Here is a 22,940-nt window from a genome sequence, read left to right as displayed (position 1 = left end):
ATACTTTTACATTTCGTAAATGCTTATTAGAATTTGTAAGTGCTCCGACAAGTTTACCTATATTTTAACTGTAAATAATATAAATTGTACATAGCTATATTATATAGCTATATAGATATACAAAAATATTACCCAATCATTCGTATAGCTGTCAGGCCCAAATTCACCGACAACATAGAACGTCCGTTTTTTTTTTAAAAACAACTGTTTATTTTGAAAATTGACCGTGATAACTAAAAGTAAACTGTTATTTTAAGAAATCGGACGTTTAAATTTTCGGTGAACTGGGCCTTTAAGCATGCTCTGAATGACTACCGGGATTTGTTTGATATTCAAATGTTTTTTACTATGTGCTCGAGAATGTACATTCTATGCAACTTTTCTAAGTTTGTATGTACTTTCTAAGTATATTTGGACACCAATGACTGTGTTTCGGTCGGCACGTTAAACTGTAGGTCCCGGTTGTCACTGAACATCCTTGGCAGTCGTTACGGGTAGTCAGAAACCAGTAGGTAAGTCTGACACCAGTCTAACCAAGGGGTATCGGGTCACCCGGGTAACTGGGTTGAGGAGGTCAGATAGGCAGTCGCTTCTTGTAAAGCACTGGTACTCAGCTGAATCTAGTTAGGCTGGAAGCCGACCCCAAAATAGTTGGGAAAAGGCTCGGGAAAGGACGACGGCTCGAGAATGTACTTTAGTCTTCTGTAGGTTGTTTTGGTTAAGCATTCTACGTAGAGTCTCAGCAGATTGATTGCCCCAAAGTTGTCTCTTTCTGGTGGAAAAACATCTTCTCCGTCCGTGGGTGCAGCGTGAGGGAATGTCAGACTCAAGACTGATGACAATTTTTTTCACTTTCTATCTTATGGGGTTGGCGAACTACACCAACGTGGTTTTTAGAAAACAATGAGCTGTGCTTCACGGTTCCACCAGTTGAGGGAACGCAACCGAAAAAAAGGTAGCCTATGTGATTCTTAGGTAGACTATTAGTGTACCAGAATTTTAAGGGCAGCCAAATTATTTTCATGGTAGTAGCTTTTAATGATATATTTTCAGTTCATTCTGCAGGGTTTTTTCTAAGGCATAGTGGCACAACCATTTTTTTCAAATTTCAGAAAATAGGAATAAAAACAACAGTAATCCAGTAATAAAATAATTTCATTTTATTTCATTTATTTATACACATACATTATATTTACATAGACTGCAGATATATTCATTACATTATGGAGTATTTTGTTTTCTTGCACCTATGTATAGTTTATAGTAGGTAAGGCACCTTAGGGAAGCTTTCTCTTATTTCTCTTATATTTGACAATCTCTGTATAATGGTCGTAAGAAATGTGAAGGTATTAACTATTATTTATTTATTTATCTAACGCACTTGTAGGTATATAGAGTAGTTATTATGTTTATTGCATTGATTGGGTTAGTGGATTATGCAGCGGGTAGGTACTATTTTAAAATGGAGTGTAAGGAAAGATGTACATAAAATGATATATTATGTTTCTTTACATAAATAGTGAAATCCATATTTGTGAGCAGATAAATAATAATAAATTGTAAACGCTAAAAGTGTAAAATAAGTCTATTAGTTTTATAAAAATATTCTTAGCTATAATTAAAATAATTGATGAGCAAGGGAATAAAGATCTTTGAAGGTACCTACTTAAATGAGACGTGGATTACCTGTATTTATTATGCGGTGTGCGTTAGATAAAACTTAAAATCAAATCCAAAATGTATATGCCCAAATCATACTCTAAATATGTATATACAATAATAAAAACAACATAATTTTTCCAAAAAATATCATTACGTTACAGTAATCGACCACTTGTGAAATCTATTCAGAGTTTACATAAAAATGTACACAGTATAGTATATGCTAAGATCAGATAAAAAAGACTAGGAGGTACTCCAAATTGATTTCACGTTCAGAAACTGTCCACAACAACATTATAACAGGTAACAAACTTAACTTTATATTTACATTACAAAAATACAAATCATTTACATTTTACATAGAAGGAAATGCATGCAGAAATTATTGATATATATATATAGATATTGATATATATATATATAGATTGCATGTGATAATTCATAATATTTATAAATAACTAAACAAAATTGTCTATATTTTTTTTTTGTGAATAATATTGCCGTTCACATTTATTTTTATTTATATTAAATTCATTTAGATTTACATGCTTTAATTTGACCTTTTAAAACACGAATAGGCAGTTTATTGTATTCTGAACACAGATGTAAATGCCTCAAAAATTCGATGTTCATATACTTAGTGCTTTTTAAAATAATTGACTTTATAGCTGGTAAATCTTTCTACACATGGCTTGAATGGTAATTTTGGTAAATCATTTCACTCCTTGGTAACTTGCGTTACAAAAGTTACCTTCTTAAAACTAAAAAGATACATTTACAAAGATACAGAGGAACACAAAGCTCTTAAAAGAAATATAATTATTATAAAATTAAATATACAATGTGGTAAATTTGGTATACCCGCGGGTCGTTCCGTGTAGTGGGGGATTTAATTGTATAAATCTGAGATCAATTTTACGAAATTAGATTCATAAAAATATGCCTGTTTCACCACTTTTTTATACGACATTTTCACGGTTACTGCGTTTTGATGGCCAACAATCGCTGCAAGTATGAAGTATATTTTTAAAGTAACATTTACATTTTAATAATTCTTCTAGTAAAGTATTGTAAAAATCAGTATATTGAGATTGAAAGTCAAAGATCTTTGAAACCAGAAAAAATACACAGCTCTACGTAAGTTACATTTCATTAGATATCAAATAACAAGAAAAAACAGCACTAAAAATATTGTTCAAAGCTAATTCGAGCAAGCGCTCACAATTATTGTCTTTGGCAACAAAACGCAGCATTTGTAGTCGTACGAAAGCTTCTAATAATAGTGGCTTGAGGCGATCAGTCGTTTTTAATACCTAAACATACATACAAACCAATTTACACTCACTCAAGTTACTTTTCAATCTATTTTGTATTCAGGAATTATGCACAACCTATTCAGTGATATATTTTTCGATCATTCTTTACATGTATCTGAATTGTATCAATGGTCTGTCTGTTTTCAAATTCTTAGTTCTATTGACAGTGAAAACCTGGTAAGCGACTTTAATTGAAGATATATATGTCCATTTTATTTATGAAGAAAAATACCAAAAGCAATGTTTCTATTAATTTAAAAATTATCAGAAGAAAGCGCAGATTTTCACTGTCAATAAGTAAAAGATACATGTTTACCAATAAATTGGACTAAAAAAAATCCAGTCCATTTCCATTCAAAGTTCACCGTTAAAAATACAAATCCATTTTTAAAAGCTCTTCCATTATAACCACGCGTAATTAACCTCACTAATGAAAACATCAGCGAACTCCATTTGAAAAAAAAAAAAACTTAAAAAAACGCATTTGGATTCATAAGGTACAAATTTTTATTCTTGTCACTTTTTTGTAGTTTCTAGTTCCTGTTTCACAACACTCAGTCCTTCCATTTCACGGCACAACCCGCTTAGAGATTCTTCTTCGTCGCCTACCGTTGTATATCACAGATAGTCTGACTGTCTACTAGTTGGGCCCTCTCGACAGCGACCAGGCAGCCGCCGGGGGCGACGAGCAGGGGTGCCGATGGCGTCCCAACCCACACCTTTTTGACGTCATCTGATGTGTTTTGAGCAAGCGGTGACATGTAGCCGCCCCTGGAATTGAAAAGAAAGAATTATTAAATACTGTTTTACCACCCCTCCCGTTGCACCAACACCGGTCAATTTGTGAACTCTTTTGATCAACTTCCGCAGATCCTTAAGTGCTAGATGAAGCTTACAATAATATTTTTGCTTTCAGAAAACGGTGGTATTCGATACCATCCAGTAGATGGATTCATCACGTAGCATTTTCCCAACATGTTGGGGTTCAAGTCTACCCGCATGCAGACTACCAGTGTTTTACATAGTGACATCAGACCACCCACCTAAGTTTCCTATCAGCATGTAACAGCGCGTCTGCCTTCAGCAGTCTGACAGCCACTGCTACCAGCAGGAACAGTATAAGCGCCCCGCACACTGGTACAGCAATGGTGGCTGCTTTGAACCACACCTCGCCGTTGTAGTTGGCTCCGCGCTCACTGGCCACTGTTTGACCTTCTGAAAAGAGAGAAATAAGAGGTTAGAAGATTTTTCTTATAACAGTAATTAGTAGGTACTGCGAAGTTGTTATTCCATGTTTTGGAAGCCTAAAGTCATTTTCGCAAAGCCTCAAAGCTAATGGAGACGTACAAACCACTGCACTCGTACTTTAAGAACTCCCTGTGTATTCCATGGCGAAGAATTGGAATTTGTGTTTTACCAAAAGCATTGAGTACCCAAACTACCGCTACATTGGCCATCAGTGACATAGACAAGAATCCTCTTAATTAAACATGTCCCTTTTTAATGAGACTTCAAAAACAAATCATAACACCCGTATCGCTACCTCACAAGTAACATATCTTGTACTCCCAATGACAAACCGATGTACCCTGTCAGAGCAGAGACAGCAAAAGTCAGCGCATTTATCAACGCCCACCGTAATGATGTTATCTTCAGGGCTATAACCGGAACTTTATCAATAAAATGCACTACGAAACTGCGAATTGTAACATTAATTATGTTGCAATCTGTATCTGAGAAAATACGTGCAATGTACAATGTGACGTGTTTTATTTTGCAATAATTTACTTCTTTTAGATAGGTTTGTTTATGTCTGTCTATCTATTTTTGGACGATCACTTTCACAACATTACCTCTGCAAACATGTACCTTATCTATATTTAAGCCTCCAATGATAGTGTTCTTTTCTTATACTTGAATTATTCTGGATTCCGGAGATCGATTAGACCTACAAACATTACCTGTTGCAAGAACAGTAGGTAACGTCTCTTCTTCTTTTTCATTCTTAAAGTAATGGACAGTTTGGATTCGAAGCAAGATTGAAACTTGCGCAATTTATCCCACTGCACTAAATCTGACAAAGAGACCCATCAGAGATAAGACACCCACATCGCAATGGGCTTGTCTATCCAACTCAGACCCTTAGGCCGGTATTTCAGAACGATATCAAACATAGATCTTGTGTTAAGTACAACTTTAACGTTAGTTGAATTTAATTTCGTTTTAGTAGTGTTTGTGGCTTGAATAAGGTTGGTAAGATACTTAAATCTCACGCTGTCAGTCTTTTCAATGAATATTCTAGCTACAGTATTACTTGCGTTATTCAATATTGCTTTTGCAAGTCGAGCACATAAGCCAACGTTGACTCTTTAATACACTGGTACCATACCATATTTTGCTTTATTTTTTATCGTTCTTTGTTCCACATGCCAGCACTAATTATAATGAGTTGACAATCGACCTACATAGGTACGCATTTATTGTTACGCCTGACTAGACGTTCCAAGGAGGTTCGTATGGTAGACTACCAGGAACACAATACATTTATTAGATCGAATGGATAAATGAATATAGTGTGTCATAATGGCATTCTTTTGGACAATTGATATAGCTGCTATTGTTCTTAATGTTAGCTTCGCAATTTTAATCTCGCATAGCCTTCATAATTGGCATGTACCTTTTAATTACGAGAAGTCAGTGTGAATGTAAAATGTAGGTTTCTTAGAAGGGATTTTTGTTTGAGTAGACATAATAGACAAAACTTTTTGCCTGTAGTTTTAGGTACCAAATCACTTTGAATCAGTCAATGAAATCAATTGGATCAGAATACAGTCTTGGCTGACAAACTTCAAACTTAATAGAAAGCTTTGCTCCAACCAAGAACGGCATCCAGGAAAATGCACCCTTAGAAGAAATCAAAAAGTAAAAACTGACAGGAAAAAAAGTCTCATACTAATTAAATCATCATAAATTAGCCCAATGTCGGGGACAGGCAAATAAAAAACTAGTTCAAAAACCACAATGACCTGGACTTCGAATATCAACAGATTTATTAATAGCGATGATAAATACAAGAACAAACAAAATCCGAACGAACAGAAAATATGTCAAGACCGATCCGCACCGTGAGAATAGATACTAAACATAATACTAATAGACGCGAAATAAAAAACACCGTTAACCAAAGAACAGCATTCCTAAATTCCAAAACCATGGGAACATGGTAAAAAACATCAGAATTCTAGGCCAAATGTAAGAGACAATAGATTGATGATTATTAATTTCATCAAATTGATGTACGATTATTGTTTCAATCGTTAGTGGCGTGACAAACGCGAGATTCACACTTTCACTTATCGATATGGTTGGCGATTTGAAGTCCGTGATCAATCGCTAAATATGAAGACTTCTCGATAAATATCCATGAGTGAATCTGAAGTATTTCGCTAAAGAGTTTTGATAACAATTGTTGCTTGATTGCGATGGGAGAAGTTATTTTGGTTCTTATTTCCATTAAATTGGTCCTCATCTTATAACGGTACTAAAAGTCCATCAGCAATATTTAAGGAAACATCATCTTCGATACAGGCATAACCAATGTTAATATTGTTAAGTCCATTAAAGACATACCTCTTCCCAATTAGCGCTAAACAACACTCATTATAAGGAACAATGAAGATTGATGACAAATAATAACAGCGTCAGAAACAGCTACGTCAGACGAAGCCCTAAATACTTCGTATCAATGAATGAATAGCATTCTTTAAGATGACCTAGCACAATATTGAATTACATACATGATCTCATTCGTTTAATGCATGCATACTTATGTCATTCAGCAGATTCAATCCTTATATGAGCCCCATAGTACGCAGCTACTCGTTAAACGGCTAAAATATGAGACTTGGCAAATTGCTTTTTGTGATGAACTCAAGCCCTTCACATTCTACGTCGAGACTGATATAACTAGAGAAAGCTTTCCTTTGTATAGCAGCAAAAATCACTCCTTAGATGCGGTCACCGAAACAGGTCCCTGGCTATTTATAACAGACGATTAACAGTTTATTACCACACGAACTAAAGTAAGCTTTATTACTTGGGCTTAAGATTTATTTTAGCTGAACGGAAACAAAAGTTAATTCCAACAAAGGAATATAAGCTTGAAACAATTGCGCATCGCAATCACGGCCGCAGGCTAGAACCATTATGGTGAAGAAACTAGCCCAGATCTGTAATGCTAATCTACAAATTGTTATTATTAACACATTCATGAGATTTGTCTGCAGATTCAATTATTTTCACATGTATGTCATTCAACCTATTTATTCGTGTTTCATCTTATTAAAATTCCAACCGAATTGCGTCTATTCAAAAGATTGATAGCCAAATTCCTTACAGAGAACCTAACAAAATAAAGCCAACCAAAACGTGGTGTGGGCGAAATCGCGTGCAGATCTTAGTATCCATTATAGTTACACTATTAATACAAACCTCGAGGCGTTAGGAGGGAAAATTTATTCCGCATTACAATTTGTTGTATAATCAAACGATGGTGCGTGGATTGCACTTGATTAGGCCAGCGCTGGGGGCGAGGATTTAAATCGTACCGTTCCTAAATGTCGTGGAAACAGAGTTAATGAAGATTAAGAGCATCCTACAGTTGGATATGAAATATAGCTTTAATCTTAAATAGCAATCGATGAATCAGAATTGGTTCAATCAGTGTGTGAGTTCTAACAGCTCTTAGACATAAACAAAATGGAAGAAAGTTTGCAAAACAAGAGACTTCTCTGAATAGGAAAAGTCTAGATCATGGCTCCAGACTCAGACAAACATATGGATTCTGTTACAATTACTCATACATTTACACTTCGAATAAAAAAGAAACAGAAGAAATAAAATTCTAGGGACAATGAACCGTCTGAACTCAAAGTAATTTTGATGATCCTCATACAATTGCACATAAACAACGTTTAATTGCTCAACATTCTGAAACAATATCTGGTGCACTTGAAAATCCGTAAACCTCTGACGTAACGCTGCAAGTATAGTCCAAGAACTGACTCATGCGCTGTTTACTTTAGATACTGAGACCGCTAGAATAATATCTTTGTTCGAGGAAACCGCTTGGATGGATTTTATTGAAATTACAGCGTGTTTGAGTAAACGCGGTGAGAACAGAATGTATACAATTTAACGCGAGGATGAGGTGAAAACGTCATGGAATATTGTGGAGCTTTAGTAGCTAGGCAGCAAAACTAAATATTAGAAGAGAATAGGGAAGGCTTCGATTCAATTTTTGATCTGATGGATGATAGAGTGTCGGAGCAGGTATCTGTAAATTATGTCTTTGATGATTTCGTGCCTATTGGAGAAGAAAACAGTGTCAGATATGATGTGAATGAGGTTGAACTTACAGATTGATTAGTTAATGATTTACATAACATTTCTAATTTAACTAAAGTTGCATACAGATTTAAAAGTGTCGTAAACCTAAATCAGAATTTTAATCCGGCGCTATATACACCTTTATGGTATCATAAACAAGTCATTTAATACATAATAAATTATAAATGACAAACGGTAGGAGAAATCGTTGCTTAACAAGTAACTAGTGATTTAATACCGGCTCAAATTGAAATATACATAGAACCAGCATTATCACTTTTAATAGCTTGTCAATTCAAAGAATTGAATTATTTATTAAGCCTATTAGGGTATTTACACACTTTTCTGAAACACATGTTGCGTTTTAATTGGTTGCTATTAAAGGATTTAACTTCAATACATCTGCGGTTTGATTTTTAATCTTCAAGCTATTTTTCTGTAGCATCTTTCAAGATCATCCTCCGAACCTTTTTCCCAAACTATGTTGGGGTCGGCTTCCAGTCTAACCGGATTCAGCTGAGTACCAGTGCTTTACAAGAAGCGACTGCCTATCTGACCTCCTCAACCCAGTCACCCGGGCAACCCGATACCCCTTGGTTAGACTGGTGTCAGACTTACTGGCTTCTGACTACCCGTAACGACTGCCAACGATGTTCAATGACAGCCGGGACCTACAGTTTAACGTGCCATCCGAAACACAGTCATTGGTGTCTAAGATATACTTAGAAAGTACATACAAACTTAGAAAAGTTGCATTGATACTTGCCTGACCATCTTGCCTTGCCTTGCCTTGCCTGAGCATCTTTCAAGACTTCTGGAATAATTGTTATTTAAAATTCAGCTATTAATATATTTCCCATCTCTTTGTTCAATTCTTTTAGATGCATTCCTGGCTATTTTTCTTCAAATTTTCAAATCAGAATCAAATAACACCAAAACAAATGTTACTGCTACATTGACCACAATACATTACAAAGCCAAACGCAATACTGCAATGTATTATACAAAAAAATAACATAAAACAACCTGCGGGATGAGTCCTTTGCACGCGACGATAAATTGCCAATCTGAGTTCACCTTTACTCAGTCTGTTTGACACGGAATTACTGCAACTTGTACTGATGTTATCTCTCTAAGAAACTGTCTGCGGCTTTTAAGTTTGTTAAATCGTTGAATAACGTGAGATTATTAAGTAGTGTTAGGTAATATAACTTGTGTCTTTAGAATTTAAGAAATACTGAGAACTATTATAAGTTGTTTATTGCATTACTGCTTTAAGTGCTGTCATCGATCAAAAAGGCTAACTTCATCGTCATTGCATCGTGACTGTCAGTTGTTTTGCAGTGAACATACAAATTCGGTCGTCGTGGTGGCCTAGTGGGCAAAGAACCAACCTCTCGAGTATGAGGGCGCGGGTTCGATTCCAAGTCAGGCAAGTACCAATGCAACTTTTCTAAGTTTGTATGTACTTTCTAAGTATAGCTTAGACACCAAATGACTGTGTTTCGGATGGCACGTTAAACTGTAGGCCCCGGCTGTCATTGAACATCCTTGGCAGTCGTTACGGGTAGTCAGACGCCAGTAAGTCTGACACCAGTCTAATCAAGGGGTATCGGGTTGCCTGGGTAACTGGGTTGAGGAGGTCAGATAGGCAGTCGCTTCTTGTAAAGCACTGGTACTCAGCTGAATCCGGTTAGACTGGAAGCCGACCCCAACATAGTTGGGAAAAGGCTCGGAGGATGATGATACAAATTCGGTTGTTTTGCACGGACTTTTTAATTCAATTTTTTATTCCTTTTCAAGGGTTTCTGAGAATTCCTGACCGCTGCAGTTAGCTGCTACATAAACATATTAAACATTCTTTATCTCCGGATTTTAAAGTCGGTCAAGGTTCATCCTTTGCAAATTCTGACAATACAATACTTCTATAAGTATATAATATGGTGTCAACTATTACCTTCGTTCTGTTATGAAGTTTTGATTTTAATTCGATCTTGATACACAGGCTGTCTATACGTATTTATTTATTCATCACGTTTGTTTGAATGTGTTATCCAATACAATTTACGACTGCAATAGTATTGTATCAATATAATTGGATTGCCGGCAATGTTAGAAGCTATTTATGTTTATTGTACTGATAGTTTTCGTATTAATTTATTGTTTGTATGTTGTTTTGTTAGTTATATTGGTACAAATTAAATGGACGGTTATATTGTTTGTAATGTGCAGTTAAAGACCTTTCTTATCGTGGTTTCATGTGTGTTCTATATTTTCATATTCAATTACACTGTTCCTAGTAGCCATTATATTGTGTTATGTATCATTGGTATTCCTTTTAACTTGGATTTCTATTAACAATGCAACCTGTTAAAATTCACCTGCCTTCAGAAGCGACACAGTCTTTAATTTACATTCAACCTTAGCTCAATAATTCCCAGTTGTCCAACTATAAACTCTGTGCCATATTTAGACTGTGGCCCTACAGTATTGCAGTATTCGGTTGCATTTGAGCTCAATCAATTCCGATCTTGTTATTACGTATGCAATCTTCTAAATGCAGGTTTGTTATGGTCTTGAATATCGTTTAGATAAATGTAATCGATTCCTCTGGAGTTATGAATATCGATATAAGGAAAAGTGTTGGCTCCATTCAGTGCTTATCTAATGAATTCTATCGTTGTTTTATGTATGAATGTTTATTTGATGTATAGAGGAACAAGTAACGGTTATATAAAATCGGTATCGAGCTAATTTTAATAGGAAATTAGAGCAGTTTATTTATTGCTTCCTTTTCTGTATACCAATTAGCATTGATTTTGTATTTCGATTTGTGGTCTTAGCGCCGCAAGACTATACTGGCACAGGCACCGGATCTAAGTTTGTGAATAGCCTGCACAAATGTCGTAAAAATAGTTCAAGTATTTGAATTTGAAACTGATGTGTTCCTGGAAACTTTCTATCTGAAGCGTAAAGCGTTTTTTTTTTTTATCAGGACGCAAAATCTACGCGCAAAATAGTTACAATGTCGTGAAATCTTGGGTGTGCGAATGTTTGTAACTCTTTCTTATAAACACTACTAAACAGATCTTCATCAGAATACAGTACAAATTATTAAAATAGAACTTACCAAATTCATTACTAGTAAGGTTAAGCCTCGCTCTGGCTATGGGGCTGTCCTCGTGGTTGCAGAGGTCAGTGAAACAGCACAGCAGGAGCGAGTGCTCTGATGACGGTGGTGGACCTCCGGACCCTGGGGAGTTCTGGCAGCGGGATAACGCTTCTTCTTCCCTGGAAATTGGGGAAATGTTAAATTAGGATGACGATAAAATTATACATTTGCCTTAAAGAAGGCGTGAGTTTGGGGAGAAATAGAAATCAGTTGCAGTTTTATTTCTTTCTCTGAACTTCCCTATAAATTATAGTATAGTTTTACGACTTCAGAGCTAAAAAGTAGACCACATAATTCCCCATTTTAATTTTACAGATGTTGTTAAAAGGAGTCGTACTTTAACACTAACGAGACAAAATCTAGTTCACATTAACAATCTTAATTGCAAAGATTGGAAAATAAACCATAAAGTTGCGATTTAATAGCCAATAAATCAGCTGTTACATCCTTCCATAGACAAAACCCGTTCGTCCTGTCTTTCACCCGTCCCAACAAAAAGGTTGTCTCAAGCGAGTTTATAAAACAAAAGAAAATCATAAAGCTTATATTTATTGAATTCAGAACTCGAACGTTAAATGGCGGATTTTTTGCTCGATTCGAATTCATTTTGAGTCAGTTGACTCAATGGTATTGAAGCAAAAAGTTCTGTAGTTAGCCTCGGCCTGTACTTGTTACTTTATAGCGTGAAAAAAAAATGCAATTTATGTCTTGAAGTTGGTACAACTTGTGGGCATTCTAGGTCTTAATTACTGAAGAATTTCAATTGACATGAAAAACTTATTGGAGTTGAATAAAATCTGCATTAGTTAGAATGTTATGGGGATCTAGTTTCATTCAATACTGCGATCAAATCATAGACATATTAGACTTTAGAACAGAAAAGACCGGGTGCTTGAAGTGTTTTCCTCACTACATATTAATGTACAAACTAAATAGAGAAAAAATAACTGTAAAAAGATAAAAGACAGGTATTAAAACCTCGTAACAGATGCTACTCAGATGCACATCAAGTGATTACATTGCGCACCTCCCATAGTGTTTGTCTTGCGCAAGAGTGTGTTCTGCCAACTGGGTATGCCAACTGATCGGTGCACGTATTTGTTATAGTAAGTAGTTTTGATTTAGAAGACATGTTCATTGTAATTTTATATTTTTATATCAGTTTATAGTGAAGAGCAGGAAGAAGTACAGGTAGGAATATTATAAAGCTGAAAAGTTTCAAAAGTTGAATGCTTTTTTTTTCAGGAACCAGTGCGATGCCAAAAAAACTTTTCTTGCGTAATTTTCGCGAGACGAGGGCAAAACCGCGTTCGGTAACTACATTTACAGCCTTACTACAAAAATTTAAACAACTGTTGAACACTGGTCTAAAAAAAATGTGACAGCAAAACGGACCTTATTTCAAAGGCATAATCAGATTTTTTTTTTAAGAAAAGTGTTCAAAAGACGTTTAAAAGTTTTTGTGTTACGACGGATTATGTTCTACAGGTGTTTATAAAAAAACTCTCTCTAATATTTTTTTTTACTGGTCGCTATCTTATCCATACCCATATCGGTTTGAAATTACAAAGTTATCTTTTATCTTAAAATTATGCAATTAAAAAAGATCTAAATGAATGCTGACGGAAGATTAGTTTTGATCAATTAAGATTTTGATAACCAAACTAGTAATTATAATAAAATTTGCACAAAAAAGTGGTTTAGTTAATAATTATGATGAATCACCTAAAAAGATTGATTATTTTTTATTGAGACATAATCTGTAGTCAAATGACCATAGATTAGATAAAGCCTAAAGAAGGATTTAGTATAAATATAATATACATTTTGGTTCGTGTCATAGGCGCCCCGATAAGGCTTTGAAAGGAAGTTAAAAGATCAAGGATAACATGATACATAATTATAATGATGATTTTAGGCGCCTCATTAGTGTAAACATAACATTATAAATTCTTGATGCTATTTACATAATATGTTATTTAATCCAAGAAGGAACTCACTACTGGAAACTTTGAAAATATTTTGAGAGAATATGAAAGTCCTGAAATACTTCTCAAAAAGGCAAGTTCTTACCATGGAATATGATAAAAAATCAGAGCAATACTCAAAATCAAAAATCGTGTAATCAAAGTAGACTGAAAATCTGCCTTTTCGAACGTCAGAATTACATAAGACAGCCCCTCAGAACACTCAACTCTTCACGACTTCTTATATGTTATGATTGGGAATACGGCTTTTTTAAAAATACATACAAAACAGGTTTTCCTTTAATTAAACACATTCTAAGTGTGTTTGACATGACCAATAGCCGCACTGATGTAATATAATATGTAAACACCCTGATAAACGGTTGGTCACTCACCATAGCATTTTATCATCATTTACCATCGCATCACATTATATGCAAGAGGCATACAAATCTTGTCTTAACATTTTTTAAAGGCTTTTTATAAAGACATGAAGATTTATGTTATTTGTCTTAGAAAAGTTAACCAACTGGATACGTTATCGTCGTAACTTTGAAACAGCCAAGGCAAGACAGTGCAGCACATACTCTCTAAGTGCTCCAAACTGCATGATTTTGTTTTTCAATTCTTTGCCTCGACCCCGCTCTTAAATCGAAAGACTTTTCCAAAGATATAAGTGCTCGTGGCGGTTCCAGTTGGTTTAATGCTCTTATTTATTTGTAGATGTACCCTTGGACAGCACGGTCAGATAATAATGTCACGTCAATGGAATACAAATGATCACTTAGTATTGAAGTAAGTTTACTTGACTACGTACATTTTAAATGTTGACACACTCACACTAATGCAAGGGCAGTTTATGCGCGTTTTAATGGGACTTGCGGTGACTACCTAAATAGAGCCGCCCAATCTTATTTGGATCCAAAGAACGTTGTTTTCGACGTAAAAATAAGATTAAGAACTGCAAGAGAGTAACAAAAGATCCTGAGCAATTTTATATCATTAAGACCAAATAGAAAGAAGGAAGAAAAGTTGTAGTAAAAGAGCTAATTATCTTTTAGGCACCACAACAAGATAGAACAAAAGTGTCTGTATGCTTACAACACGCCAACGTACGAAGTTCAAACTTAAAAAATTACAGTCATGTCGCAAACGATTCACAGTCCCCATTCTCACGAAATTTAAATAAAATTAAAATTTACTCGTACTTAAGAACATATCTTGAATATTGAAGACTTGAGAAGACATTTGATGTATTAGTTTGAGCGTTTAACATACAAAACAGCTTCTTGTTTGAATAAATCTTGCGTGAACTCTGATCTTTTTCAATATACAAGCTGTTGGTTTCTAATATCGTATAATTTTACTTTACGTTTATTACGTGTGAGTTAACATTGGTTTTATACATGTAGTTTGATAAGAGCCTGTAAAGTTGGCTGAGAATATAGCAGTAGGGAGTAGAGTTAGCCTCTAACTCGTACACTGGAGATTAAACAGTTGGCCTACAGTTGATCTGATCATCATCCTCCGAGCCTTTTCCCACTTCTGTTGGGTTCGGCTTCCAGTCTGACCGGTTGCAGCTGAGTATTAGTGTTTTACAAGGAGCGACTGCCCTGACTATCTGACCTCATAGGCAAAATGATTGTTTTAAGTATCTTCGGTCCGGCTTAATACCTGATCGTTATGATGTGCATACTATCATTCAACTCCACACTGATTTAAGAGCCCTAACAAACTATCGGCCGACTAAAAGTTTGCAGTGTGGAGACTGTTTGTAATGGCTGCTTTTATATCGAAACTTGATACGCGAATAGTAAAATGTTTATTGTTTTTACGGACTATGAAACTGCAGTTTGCATTGCTAGAATCAACAATACTAAGGTGCGCTCCAGCGAGCTTTTAACTGAACTTTCTATTCTCATAAATATTTTCCAATTAACTCAGGAATGTTAACAGCACCATCTTTTGCAATATTTTTATCCTTTTTACAAGAAGCTAAAGAATATAATTTATATTTGCTAAACTATAGATATGGACATGTACCGTCTTACCACAAAAACTTTTTAACGTCAGTTTAAGACTTGTCTAAAAAATTGTCAAATTATGACGTTGACATATGGTTCATTTTGCAGCCACAAATTTTTTAGACAAGTGTAAAACAGGTGTTAAAGTTTTTGTAGTAAGGCCAGTACTGTCTATGCCCGCGAAGAAAAACAAGCATGAAGTTTACATCATAAAAATTTCAACGACAAGTAAAGCCCTTAAGAAAACACGCTGGCATGTAACACGCAGTTGCTAATAGCCTTCAATAAAAGATTACCATAAACAAGAACATTTTAATGGGCATTTTTACAGCGACAACATAACCATGTCTTCGTCACTATCAAATTTCGCTCAATCTCCCGATAATCATAATTATCTTCGTCTATTTTTTTAATTAGAAGTTGGTTTCTCACGGGAACGAAGCAAGCGTTGTATTTGAAAGAATTTCGTCAATTTGAATAATTTAGACGTGTAGTTTTTGATTTTTGGTTCGGCGATTAAAATCGTTTTGGTCACATGTAGCTCCAAGTGCCTGACCTTCTTCGTTAAGCTCAATGATGATCATGATTTGTATTACCGGATAGGGACATTTTTTTAAACTCGCTCAGTAGTTATTAATCAATAGAAACTGTCAAATTTTATAAGAGGGAAGCTCCTCACGAAATTATCTCTAGAACAGCAGAAATTATTAAGTACATCGCACCCTTTGGAACGAAGCATGGCGTGATGTGAACTTCATTGTATACTCAATTTACAATGATGCAAGAACTCCTTGTGCATACAAAAAGGTTTCATACCTCCTTCTTTAGCTGCTGTTATTGATAGCATAACTTCGTGGCGTAACAATGGTTATGACACTGCGCCGCAACTTTTTGCCGCATCCATTCGATTATAAGCCGCGGAAGCCGTCATATTTACATGCTTTATGAGGTACGGAAAAACGCAATTAATGGACGGTTGTTAGCTGTAATGAGGCGCCTTGATGTACCTTTACTTTCTTTATTGCAACCCGGAATGGGAACCGTTTTGACAACCTGATAACTCCAATATGATCGGAGCGGGTATCCGCAGAAAGTCTCAAACTGAAGCGCATACAGAATACTCGTGAATTAAGTCTACAAATGAATTGACAGAAGACTTATACAAAATCATGTCTTTGTTTAGCACAGAGATAAACAAACGACGATTAACAAAACAGTTTCTTAACAACCATTAAATCAATTGCAAATTCAAAGCCACGGCCTTTTACTTAAAACGATGCATATTTATACAGACATACGGAAAACCCGTACATTGTTTTCTGTCTAGCAATTCATTCCACGTACCTTACTTAAGTACACGAATAAGGATTAGGATGTTAGGCATATATGTAATCTTATCTATAGAAATCTGCAAGCAGGTCTTTTATATGAAAACTGGCGTGTGTTTCATCCTCATCCTCCTGCCCTTATTCAAATTATTATCTTTCAAATTCAAATCTTTATTTGCGTTCTGTTATACCCTTCCAATGCACCCCTTCTGGCTGACCCAACAGCTTATGCTGCAATTCCATCAGAATGCTGACACATTACTCCTCATGCATCCATCCCACTCATCCTTAGTCGTCTTCAAGCCTCCATCCCGTGCACTTGCCTATTGCACTCGCGATAATATTGTAATAATTGAAATAAATTGTGTTGGTGTAATTTCAGTAAAAGTGTTTCCTTTTTTTTTAAAAAGAGTTTCCTAGACCGGTTTCTAACATTGGTGGCAGCGGTGGGATTGAAAATTCCCGGTTCCCTCCGTAAATCAATAAAATCTAGTGCAGTGAGTGCAGTGAATGCATAAGTTCCACGAAGCGACTCGCATCATCCAGGTGTATACCGTACACCATACCGGTGAACCTCATAACCGGTCCACTGTGCAGTAAGTGGCAAAGAGCAGGGACGCAAGTAGCGTCTCCCGTCTCCAGATCCAGCACCGACCCGGTACAAGGTCAACCCCGGTTCCAGTATCCAGAACTCCAGTTCCAGTTCCCGCATAAATATGAAAAACACATGTTTAGTGCTCCTGTGAGTTTTGTGATAATTTCTTATAATATTTACAAGTGCTTAAACCAAAGTTCCATCAAACTTTCTTGGGACGGCTTATCTCATAACCGCAACATTGTAACAAGATTACAAAGTATTCCGTCTAGACATTGATTCGACGCAGTTCCAGTGCACAGCGATAAGAACAGTTCTACGAAATATTTCGCCGTGTAAACTTTTAAGCTATACTAATTTTATTTCCAGGGTTTGCTTGTTACAATTGTATGTTTGTATTATTTTAATTAATATGTCTCAAAGTTCCAAGAACGTCAAGGAAGAGCCAAAGGAAGGCTTAACCTTAAACGTTATCCTAAAATTCATAAAACCTTTTGATGGTAGCCGAGAAAAACTTAACGCTTTTATAAATAATTGCGATAATGCGATTTCATTATCCGCCCCTAATCAACAAGACATCGTATTCAAATATATCATCAGCCAGCTAGACGGTAAAGCCGAAATAGCATGCTCAATAAAAGAGTTCGAAACTTGGCCCTCACTTAGGGATTTCCTGCAAAACCAATTCGGAGAGCGAAAACACTACGCTCATCTTTTAATAGAACTTCAAGATTGTAGACAGGGCGCACAAGAAAATGTTAGCCAATTTTCACTTAGGGTTGAAACATGCCTATCCCAACTTCTGACAGAAATCGCGGTTACCAATCACAAGAAAAGTGAAATTGCTGGTAGAGTAGCGGCTATGGAGGATCTAGCTCTTCACACTTTCACTATGGGCCTCACTCCTCGTATCGCGAATATAGTCAGATGCAGAGACCCTAAGAATCTTAACGATGCCATCAATTGTGCTCTTTCAGAAGAAAAGTTACAACAATACTCATATAAACAGAGTACGGTCGCGAAAACTTCACGTAATAATGATATAAACGCTAAACCTAATAGAACTAGTAACTTTTATAATAATAATCAAACTCAAAAACCTTATTCCAGTCAAGCAGCTTCAAAAGATCCGTTCTGCCGATATTGCAAAAAGGCAGGCCATCTTTTAGAAAATTGCAGACTCCGCGAGTATAACAACAAAAAATTCAATGTAAATAAACCATCTAATTCTAACACTCAACCAGGCACGTCCTTCAAACCACAAATTAACACCTTAACTGAAACTGAAGGATATGATACTGTCGATAATTATGATTTAAACTAAATAATGTCCCGAATAGGTGTCGCACGGGACAAACCATGATAGACGACACCAATATCGACACGATGACCCATGGACATGGTAATGATAAGCCCAAAACTCGAGGTCATTCAATTAGAATCAAACAACAGGGTAACCAGCCCCAAATCGTAGATTCTAATAAATTCCTAAAGTCATCTAGAATCAAGCAACAGGGTAACCAGCCCCAAATCGTAGATTCTGATGAATCCTTAAAATCACCTAGAATCAAGCAACAGGGTAACCAGCCCCAAATCGTAGATTCTGTCCGTAATCCTGAAAATAAAGAAAACATTAATAAAACCATATATGAATTCACACAAAACATTTCAAATAAATACTTACCTTACATACAAGTTAAATCCCCTGTGTCTTCTAAAGATCTTTTGCTCCTCGTTGATACCGGTGCATCTATAAGTATTATAAAAACATCAGTTATCAATCATATGCCTGTAATCAATGAATCAATCAAGTTTAAGATCAAAGGCATAGATTCAACCACCGATAGTCCTTTAAGCACATTAGGACAAATTCCTATAACCATGAGTACCCATAATGAAGACCACAGTGACTGTAAATACTTGACTCACATATTCAACTTAATAGATCACTTAACCATACCCTATGATGGCATTATCGGCAACGATTTATTTAATTCCAAGAATGGCCAAGTTAATTATGAAGAAAGCATGTTATATTTAAAAGACATTCAATTTCAAATGTATTTTAATGAACCTGTCTATACAATAGCAGCGCGTAGCGAAGCTATCATAGAATGTACAGTCGCAAATCCAGAAATTGGAGAGGGATTAGTAATCAACCAACATATATCTAAAAACCTGCTAATAGCCAACTGTGTAGTTAAAGTAAAGAAAAACCACCGTGTTAATATTTCAATTTTAAACACCTTAGAAGAACCCGTAAAAATCAATTCTGACCTTCGATTGCATTTAGAGCCTTTCCAGTTACAAGCTTCAAAATTTATAGGAATCACAGCCGAATCACACACTTTTGAACGTACAGAAGAAGTTCTAAAGGAACTTCGCGTATCCCACCTTAATGCAGAAGAAACCGAGGCACTATACTCAGTCTGTTCCCAATTCTCTGACATCTTCCACTTACCTGATGATAACCTGACCTCAACCGACGCAATAGAACACAAAATTAAAACAACGTCGGATGAACCAATTCATGTAAAAACATATCGATTCCCTGAATGTCATAAAAAGGAAGTTGACTCCCAAATCGATAAAATGTTACGCCAAGGTATCATAAAACCTTCTATGTCTCCATGGTCTTCACCAATTTGGGTGGTACCAAAAAAACTCGACGCATCCGGTCAAAAGAAATGGCGTGTGGTAATCGACTACCGCAAGCTCAATGATATAACCATCGGTGACTCCTATCCTATCCCAAATATAGCAGACATACTAGATCAGCTGGGCAAAAGTAAATACTTTAGCACGCTAGATCTAGCATCCGGATTCCATCAAATTAATATGTCTGCTGATGACGCTCCAAAAACAGCATTTTCTGTCCCAACAGGACATTACGAGTTCACACGTATGCCATTCGGACTCAAAAATGCTCCGTCAACCTTTCAGAGGTTAATGAATTCAGCCTTATCTGGGCTCCAAGGTATTCAATGTTTTGTTTACCTCGACGATATTGTTATATACTCCTACGACCTTGCCTCTCACATTAATAACTTAACAAACGTTTTTGACAGACTGCGCCAATTTAAACTTAAATTACAACCCGACAAGTGCGAGTTCCTAAGAAAGGAAGTTTCATACCTAGGCCATGTCATCACTGACAAAGGTGTGAAACCAAATCCTGCAAAAATAAGTGTGATACTGGATTTCCCCGTACCAAAAGTTCCCAAGGACATTAAGTCATTCCTTGGACTTGTTTCTTATTATCGCAGATTTATTCCAGACTTGTCTAGTATTGCGAAACCTTTAACAAATCTATTAAAAAAGAATGTAGAGTTTGTATGGTCAAATGAACATCAGTTAGCATTTGAAACCCTAAAAAACAAACTCACAACAGCACCACTATTGACATATCCTGACTTCTCACGACCATTCGTTTTAACTTGCGATGCATCTAATTATGCTATTAGCTCCATCCTTTCTCAAGGCGAATTAGGGAAAGATAAACCTATCGCCTACGCATCTCGTACACTTAATAAAAGTGAGTGTAACTACAGCACAACGGAAAAAGAATTACTTGCGATTCTTTTCGGTTGCAAGACATTCCGCCCATATTTATATGGTAGGAAATTCCTGATTGTTACCGACCATCGCCCTTTGCGTTGGCTATTTAATCACTCTGATCCCAGTAGTAAACTCCAAAGATGGAGATTAAAATTGGAGGAATATGAGTATGAAATTGTCTATCAGAAAGGAAAATTAAATAATGCTGCTGATGCGTTATCGCGTTACCCTCCACTTAAATCTGTTAATGCCATAGATCCTATTCCTAGCACTTCAAGGCAAAATGTTAACTCACCTGATTCCGACAAGTCAATAAATTCAGATGATTTAATCCAACTCGAAGATCTCATAGATCCACTTGCTCCACCTGCTAGCTTACCAGAATTAGGTAATCTTGATGACCTCGATAATTCAACTAACCAAAACACACCATCATCAAATCCAACAATACCAATCGACGGCTCAAATTCAAGAAGTCCAAATATCCTAGATGGTAACTACTCAGATTTCCTTAAAACTACCTCAAAAGACTTCAGTTCTAATGCAACTATCATAGAACATAACGAAAGTTTATCTAAAACCGATAAAAAATATATTGTCATCCCTACATCCATAGATATGGATGAATCCGTCCCGTATGTTCAAGAAGTTATATCTAATATTCCTAATTTGAGTGAATTTTCCCTATTAGAAAGAACCCTATTCACTTTTCTCAAATACGAATCCGAAAACAAAACGTATTATTTCCTCTTTACTAAAGTCAATCATTTTGATACCTGCACTTATGAAGATATTTACGAAACTCTCAAATCCATAAGAAATGAGCTAATAGTTAGTCTTGCAGATCAAAACAATCCCGAGATAGCCATCTCAGACTTTAGCAACCCCTTTGATTGTCATCAATACCTAAAAGTTTACAATATAATATTATATTTATTTCACAATTCGAAAATAAATGTACATATTTACAAAAATTCCATCATTTATCCGTCATTAAGTGAAATCCCTAAAATCATGAAAGAAAATCATGACATGCCCATCGCCGGTCATTTAGGTTCCGCTAGAATGCTAAAACGTATTCAAGAAAAGTATTACTGGAAAAATATGCGATCAGACATAGAAAACTATGTGAAAAAATGTCCGCAATGTCAAACTAACAAAGCCCTTAGGAAAGTTAATCGTGCTCCCATGCAGATTACATCTCTTTCCACTCGTCCTTTTGAACGCGTAGCATTAGATATTGTAGGTCCTCTACCGGAAGCCGGTAACGATAGGTTTAAGTTTATCTTAACACTTCAAGATGACCTTACCAAGTTTTCAACCGCTTATCCAATCACCAACACTACGGCTGAAGAGTCATGTGAATGTCTAGTCCATTTTATCACGCTATTTGGAATACCCAAAACAATTTTAACGGACCAAGGGACTAACTTCACAGCAGAACTGTTTAAACAAACCTGCAGACTGTTAAAAATCAAACAGTTGTGGAGTACCCCTTATCATCCTCAGACCCAAGGCGCTCTTGAAAGGAGTCATTCCACCTTAAAAGAATATTTAAAATCCTATGTAAACGAAGAACAAAATAATTGGCACCGCTTTGTATATACAGCTATGCTTGCCTATAACTCCGCTATCCATTCGACTACTCATTTCTCCCCTTACGAACTCGTGTTCGGAAATAAACCATACATACCAGACTCTGTCTATGAAGAAGCTGCAAGCGTAACTTACCCTGATTATGTCCGTGTGCTACAAAACAGACTCAAATACAGCCGAGCTAAAGCTATAGAACACATACAAAAATCTAAAGAAAGTTCAAAAAACTATTACGACACTCGTTCAAGGCCAATCAAATATAAGGTCGGCGACCTTGTTTATCTGAAAAATCATCTACGGCTTCGAAAAGCTCTTTCACCAATATGGAAAGGCC

The 22,940-nt window shown here is 36.0% G+C and overlaps 1 protein-coding gene across 1 annotated transcript in view; it reads right to left on the bottom strand.

Moving 5' to 3' along the window:
- Window positions 1–1,137: 1,137 nt before the first annotated feature.
- The window catches only part of LOC124637803 (BMP and activin membrane-bound inhibitor homolog), a 76,997-nt gene continuing 55,194 nt past the window's right edge, over window positions 1,138–22,940 (bottom strand). The window contains exons 3-6 of the mRNA XM_047174470.1: window positions 11,497–11,657; window positions 4,022–4,193; window positions 2,094–3,749; window positions 1,138–2,052 (exon numbers count right to left, since the gene is read on the bottom strand). Coding sequence (XP_047030426.1) covers window positions 3,584–3,749; window positions 4,022–4,193; window positions 11,497–11,657 — 499 coding nt within the window. The 3' untranslated portion in view covers window positions 1,138–2,052; window positions 2,094–3,583. The remainder of the gene's footprint in view (window positions 2,053–2,093; window positions 3,750–4,021; window positions 4,194–11,496; window positions 11,658–22,940) is intronic.

Source organism: Helicoverpa zea, chromosome 16 (genome assembly GCF_022581195.2).
Source record: "Helicoverpa zea isolate HzStark_Cry1AcR chromosome 16, ilHelZeax1.1, whole genome shotgun sequence".
NCBI lineage: Eukaryota > Metazoa > Arthropoda > Insecta > Lepidoptera > Noctuidae > Helicoverpa > Helicoverpa zea.
Note: the sequence above shows the minus strand (reverse complement) of the source record. Positions and strands in the feature narration are given on the sequence as shown.